The 7,274-nt window shown below is 43.0% G+C and overlaps 1 protein-coding gene across 3 annotated transcripts in view; it reads right to left on the bottom strand.

Annotated features, from left to right (window-relative positions):
• FNIP1 (folliculin interacting protein 1) overlaps positions 1-1,072 on the bottom strand; it is a 92,593-nt gene extending 91,521 nt beyond the window's left edge. For all 3 annotated transcript variants that reach the window (XR_013346923.1, XM_077825112.1, XM_077825111.1), the window contains exon 1: positions 867-1,072. Coding sequence is in view for 2 of the 3 variants with exons in the window: in XM_077825112.1 (XP_077681238.1) it covers positions 867-955 (89 nt within the window). In the remaining variant the exon portion in view is untranslated. The remainder of the gene's footprint in view (positions 1-866) is intronic.
• Positions 1,073-7,274: the final 6,202 nt, after the last annotated feature.

Genomic DNA, 7,274 nt, shown 5'->3' on the forward strand with positions numbered 1-7,274 from the left:
GGCAGCCACACATTTCGCATTTGCTCTTCCCTCTTTATTTTTTTAAGGTCGCTCTTGCCAGATAGCAACCGCCTCCCAACTTCAAGAAAGCCAAAAGAATGGCGTCCTTTTTTTTTTTTTTTTAAACGGGGCTTGTTAAATCTGCAGCATCAAAAGTGCGTCTAAAGCATCAAAGGCAAAAAAATAAATAAATGGGGATCTGAGGACAGGGAAAGGGAAGAGAGAAGAGATCCCAACCCACGCCAAAAGGAAGAGTCACAACCTGATCAGAGAAAGCAGCTCGTCTTGGGGGGCGCTAACCAAGGGGCTACTTCTGCTTTGCAACTTTTTACAAACAGGGCGGCGGTGAAAAGCAGATCCATCGCCTAGCGAAGGGCAGGCGCGGAGGGCTGGTATCCCCAAGGGGCGCCGCAGGAGGGGAACAGACCGAGGGCACCTTTACGAGGAAAGCTCTCTGGAGAAACAATGTTGCATGCGTCCCAGGGCATTGCTAAAAGCACATCAGGGGTTTCCGTCGAGCTCATTGTGTGGCCGGAGGAACCCAGGCCAAGAAACCTCCCCACCCCCGGGGCTCTCCTGAGAAAGGGAGTGGGGAGGAAGAGAAACAAGACATGCAAACTACATGCGTGTCAAACGGGGGAGGGGGATTGCAGGGGACCCGGGAGCCAACTCAGCAGCGTATCCAGTCGTGCACACCAGAGTCCCTAGAGCGCGCGCACAATCAGAAAGGGAATGAGACCCCCCCCTCGGCCCCCTCCTCCTCCTCTCTGGCCTCTGGCGAGAGGGTGGGGGTGCAAACAGGCTAGAAAGTAACAAAGTGGCCCAAGTCAGGGAGCAGGGGCGAGACAGAGGAAAGGGCTCCTTACCTGAAGACACACTCCTCCCTGGAGTCCCGGGCAGGGGAAATCAGCCCGTGCTTCTTGTTGAAGAGCTTCTGAAACAAGGTGGGTGGCATTTTGGGGGTGCGCGGCTCCCCTCCCTCCGCCTCCTTCTCTCTCCCTCCAGCCAGCGGAGGCGCTGGGGCTGGAGCAGCAAACTCCTCTGGCAGGCAGCTAGTTCCGCGAACCCGACTCCATTTGGTGTCACAGTCATATGACAAAAATTAGTCACTTGGAGCTGCCAGAGGAGGAGGATCGCAGGGAGGCGGGCCCGGGAGGGGTTTCTCCGGGGCCGTGCACAGCTGAGTGGCTGAGGCCCCAGCACCACGTGCTCCGGCCGCCCAGCTGGGGTTTGGGAGGGCAGGGGGGAAAGCTGGACCGATCTCTTAGCGTTTGGCCCCAGCTCCCGCTGGCTAATAACGGGGAATAAATCTAACCCCTCCCAGGGCCCCGGATATAACGCCGGGGCCGCCCGCATCCCACGGCAAGCGCGTTGCAAAAACCTCCAGCCCGCACCTAGCTCCTGTTGGAGCCTGCCAGGATCGCCCTGATTTACCCACATAAATACAGAACGAGCGTGTAGACATCCCTCTCCCAGCAAAGACCCCTAGGCCCTGGTGCGTCTCGCCGCAAGGGTGCTTCAAACGTCCAGGACAGGCAGCCGGGTCCGAATTTTTGCTCCTCTTCCTCCTCCTCCAAAAAAGAAAGCCCCTGCCTCAACAGAGAATAGGCTCCAGCTGCAATCGAGCCCCATGTGCCCCAACTGGGCTCTAGCCTCTCAATTGCCCGCCCAATTGTATCAGCATCTTAGGAAACCTTCCCGTTTTCCGGTAGGACCTGGAGAAACTGCATCTGTACTGCGTGTATTGGTAAAACGCGGGAGGCGGGGCTGCAGCCATACATCCGCCAAATCCAGCAGGATGCAGGTGCAACAGAGTCTTCGCAGCTTTCTCCTACCGGGATTTCCTGGAGCACAAAATTTCTTCCTCCACGTCTAGAAGTACCACTTGTTCCTCTATTTTGATGGTACAATTCCTGGGTACTCAGATGCAACAAGAGTGGCTAAACAGGATTTCTATTTAGGCAGTGGAATGTGTGGAGGGCCAGAACCTGGCGGGATCCAGATGCCAAATTGACACAGTTCCAGCATTGCTGGACGCTGCTACATCAGGGACCAGTTTGTTGTTGCTGTTTTTGGTGTAAGAAGAGCATATACACCTGTTCTCTCTTTATGTGGTAGAGTTAGGATGATTGGGGCCAGAAATTGGCCAGGTTTAGAACAGTAACTAAGCTTGTTCTTTATTTAGGCCAGGGGAATTGTGGAGCTGGGTACAAAAAACAGGAGGCTCCAGGTTGATCCAGCTTTTTACCTTTTCTTCCTTTGTTCGTAGAGAGTTGCCATTTGGAGATTTAAGAAATTCTCCCACCGTGCAGGGAGCTGAATGAAAGCAAAAGTGATGTGGGCGGTTCAGACTATGCAATACCAGAGGAAGGAAGGTAGGTGAAGGAGATTTGCATGAAGAGGAAGCTTCACCTTATAAACAAACATCACAAAATACTACCAACTAGTATTAAAGTGGTAACAACAAATTAATGTATCAGGAAGAAAACAGACAAGGTGGAGGAGGTAACAACTTTTTTTGGACCAACTTTTGTTGGTGAAATTGAAAACAAGTTGGTCCAAGAAGCGAGATTATTTCATTTATCTTGTCTCTCTAATATTCTGCGACCAACACAGCTATAACAACACTGCAAGCAGGAAGAAAATACAGTTAGAGCAAGTACCCCTGTTTAGCCTAAAAACTAGGTTTTACAAAAATCAAGAGGAGCTAGAGGTTTCTGCACAATCTCTTAGTAAATACCTCATGAAAACATCTTTAAATAATGTAGGACAACAACAATTTAAATAAAGGACAATAATTTTTGGGTAGATCTTAGGATTCCTCATCACTGTCTACAGTACAAACATGGCAGCATTGTACAAATGCAGAACTAGAAAATAAAGTTAACTAAAAACTAACTAAAGTGAAACTCACTAACCTCATTTCATTCTCCAAAGCCAGTGAAGTAAAACAACATGATGTAAGATTATTAAGGAAGTGTGTTTTTCTGAATTAATCTAAGCGATTTCTTTGAGTGTTACTAAAAGAAATTGCTTAAGTTAATTCTGATGAGTTTTTTAATTGTATTTTATTATTGTGACGAGGCCTTCATTACCTTTCAATATGTGCTTTTATAACCTCTTAAAGATTAAGGCAAGGAGACATAGCTCAGTGGTTTGCGCATTGGCCTGTTAAACCCAGGCTTGTGAGCTCAATCCTTGAGGGGGCCATTTAGGGATCTGGGCAAATATTGGGGATTGGTCCTGTTTTGAGCAGGGGGTTAGACTAAATGATGGTCCCTTCCAATCCTGCTATTCTATGATTCTACTGCAGTGAAAAGCCATGAGAGAAATGGTGGTTTCTTTTTCCTAGTTTGTGTATAGTCAATAGGTCCTCCTGCTGGACTTGGATCTTTGCAGACCGCACCTTGCCCCACATACAGCCCTATTAACTTCAGAAGGGCTATATGTGAGAAGAGAGGTTCTCTGCCCAAAAACTTAAGATGAGGAGACTTAGTACTTTTACTCTGCTGATACTCACACCTTCTTGTGAACTGTTGGAAAAGGGCCACCTTGATTGCATTGGCCTCGTTAGTACTACAAAAGTGATTTTTCCTCCCTTGGTAGTTACCCCTTCTTGTTAACTGTTGAGAATAGGCCACTTCCACCATAATTGAATTGGCTCATTAGCACTGACCCCCCCCCCCCAACTTGGTAAGTCAGCTCTCATTTTTTCACATGCTATAATATATATTCTGCTTACTGTTTTTTTCACATCCGATGAAATGGGTTTTAGCCCATGAAAGCTTATGCCCAAATAAATTTGTTAGTCTCTAAGGTGCCACAAGGACTCCTCGTTGTTTTTGCTGATATGGACTAACACGGCTGCCCCTCTGAAACCTGTGAAATGACAAAAATTCAGTTGCAGATGCTCTAAAGTTTATTGCATGTATCAGTGAGTCACAAAGGCTGCATAATCCTGTTATACCAAATACACACCCACACACATATATGACTGGTAATTAATTATACATATATATACATATACACAGGAAGCATTAAGTATTTTTTCCTCTTAAATTGGAAGCACTTGAAATCAAAAGCATCCAACTGTAATTTACTTTTAAACTTAATAAAATAGTCTTGCTTGCAAATTGTATTTAAAATATAATTACTAAGTCAAATCTCTCTACTAAACATGTATCTATATGACATATTTCAGTGATTAAAATAATTAGCCTATATAAGAACTACACTAGAATTAGGATTCATCTGAAATGACAGTTAAAATCCTTCAAAAAGATATTTTGGCCTCAAGTTCTCAGGGAGAAGTCCCCTTGACTTCAGTGAACAAGGACTGTTCCTAAGAAAGCTGCCTGCACAATTGGGCCCTTAAGCATTATACATGCAACTGACTGTGACCTGTAACCTTTTCCCACTAATACTAAGGAGCCATTTTTCATTTCCAGTGAAATTTTATGCAGTCATTTTTCTGCCTAGACTCAAAACATGAAAAAATACCAAATTGATTTAAAAACAGAACAAGACTCTATTCCTGTTGAGACCACAACAGCACCCAATTTCCTTCCTGGGGCAAAAGAGTAGCTAGACAAGTAATTATACTAAATAAAACAGTAGCATTTGTCAGGGTCAGAGATGAAAATGATTTAAAAAGTGCAGCTGTGTGGAGGACAAGAAGATGTTAGTGCCCAATCCTACAAACATCTAGACATGTGAGTAATTTTACTCATATGCATAAGAATTCAGGCACTTTGTAATTCTCTCAAGTTTTAGGCTATGATATTTCTAGACTTAGTCATCCCACCACTTTGTCTCACTTATTTCCTTCACTTTTAATGTGATTGACATAGAGGTGATCGTATGACACGAAAGTTAAATTTAAGGTGATACAGGTATTAACAAAAGAACGAAACTTATAACAGGTCAGATACACAGCATGAAAAAAAAAAGTTGACAATCAACAATCAGGGACCTAGTCAGCCTCTAACCAAACCTTCCAGGTGCTCTAAAGTTTAAGAGCTTATATCATCTGGCAATAATGGTATTAGGAACAATTTCTTGTTACAGTGATTTACCAAATACACACAGATTGGGTTACCAAATATGAATGCACTCTGTAATACTGCAAATAATGGACAAAGATTTTCAGTGTGATGCCATAACCTTTATAATGCAGGCTTGGGGCCTCGTTATACATCCTTTTAAGTCAATGAGAGTAGGTTCAGGCCCTAAACTTTACTGATTAAAGTTGGACGTAGGTAAAAAAGTTATGCTTGGTTTTGAGAATCAAGGAATTCTGATTTCCAAGAAACTCACAAGGGATATAAACTAAGAGGTTTAGAAAAATCACACAATGTTGTTTAAATTATTAAAAGCAGGATATGTATGCGTACAGACAGATTCTAATCTGAAGGGACAGCCAGTGGTTGTCACCAATATCAGAAAAATCTGTGGGTATCCAAGTCTACCTTTATAATAATAAAAGAAAGGTGCATGGGGAAAATACTATTCTAAAAGCCTCTTACCATGGTATTTGAAGCAATCAGCATCTTTAGTAATCTATGGACTGAATCAATGGGACTGATAATCTAACCTGCAAATCAGGTGCATGCTCACCTTTGCACAGCCCAGGAGGAGGTGGGAAACAAGGAACCTTCTTCTGAAGCCATCAGGAAACACTTTTAGACTCCTCTCTTTCCCCTACACACAGGGCACATCAAATAATCTTGATGGGGCCAGCCTCTGCTGAAAAGTTGGTGGATGCCCCAAAAAGGGAACATCCACATAGCCTAATGGCTTAGAACTGCTCTACATACCCCACTCCCTGAACCCAGTTAAGTCCAAGGCACAAGAGAATCAATTTTGTAACTTAAAATAAGGACTTTTGTCAAGAACAAATCTAAGCCTTTACTATAGCTTATGCAATATAAAGTTTAAATTAACACAGAGGGGCTGCATGGTGTAGATTCCTGGATGAAATTAGAAGCATGTCATTCAGAGTTATGTCACTGTTTGTGTCAACAGTGGAGAACCATTCCAGGAGGCAGCAGAGGGGAAATCTCATAAAACAGTGACCTTGTTGGGTTTTGTGTTTTGGAAAGTATCAGGGTGGCTGGGCAGCCTTTAGAGTGTTAGTAGAGAAAAAACCCTCTATTTTGTTTCTAAAACCTACCTTTTAGAAAGTTCTGCTGGGAACATAAAAATTGATTCTGGACAGAATGTGGTCAAGAAAATTAATCCCAGAGCAAATTTTTACAGTATTATAAAAGGAACTGAGCAGCACTCACTGCAACAATGAGTTATTGAATATGTGAATGCTTTACATTAGAGGTTTTTAAACTCCTCATTGTATGTATGCAATCGAGCTAATTATCTCATTAAATAGGACTGAAGTGAATGCACAATGGGTTAAATGCACCATACCTGTGTTTAAATGCATAAGGCTAAAAAGCAATCCTCGGTTGATGGATTCATAAGGGGATGCTAGTAATATTAAGAATCAGTCTAATGTTAAAGAATTAGGCCATATAGGACAGCTGGCTAGCGTAGCAAAAAAGGTAGCTGTAATATTTGTTTAAGGAAATTAAAATGAATTCTGCTAAGTTGTGTAGCTGCTTTGTGGTATAGAAGAGTGGTGATAGGAAGACCACCAAATTAGTGTACTTATGACCTACTTATGTAGACTGAGACTTCCATTCCTTTTCTTTCTGGTTATTCTTTCCAGGTTTGTAAGTGGTTGCGAGTTTGGCTGTGGTTCTTTAAGAAACCTAGGATGTGCTCCTGTAGGCTAGGAATTTCTAAAGGAGTCTAAGGTAGCCAGTACTCAAATCAGATTGAAAGTCAATGGAATGTGGGTACATAATTACCTTTGACTCCTTCCGAATTAATCACCTTACTTTTGTTTTAGACAAATACCACTCCCTCCCTGTCAAAACTGAGCAATAGTATCTGGAAACTTATTGCAGAATTAGAAAATGTCTTAGATCAAAGGTAAAACAACTAGGCCCCCCATCTTGCAAACATGTACATTTTATGCATGTATTAAAATGAAAGCATGTGAGTAGTTTCACAAAAGTCAGAGTATGGTATTAATAACCCTGCCTGGTCAATATGATTACTCGTGTGCTGAATTTTATGTACATGCATACTGCTTGCAGGATTGGAGCGCTAAAGCTTCAACTTGCAAACTCTTACGTGAGTAGCCTTTACTTAGTCCTATTGATAGACTTCAGTGGGATTACTTGCATGAGTAGGGGTTTCCATGGTCAGGCTCT

This window comes from Eretmochelys imbricata, chromosome 8 (genome assembly GCF_965152235.1).
Source record: "Eretmochelys imbricata isolate rEreImb1 chromosome 8, rEreImb1.hap1, whole genome shotgun sequence".
Lineage (NCBI taxonomy): Eukaryota > Metazoa > Chordata > Testudines > Cheloniidae > Eretmochelys > Eretmochelys imbricata.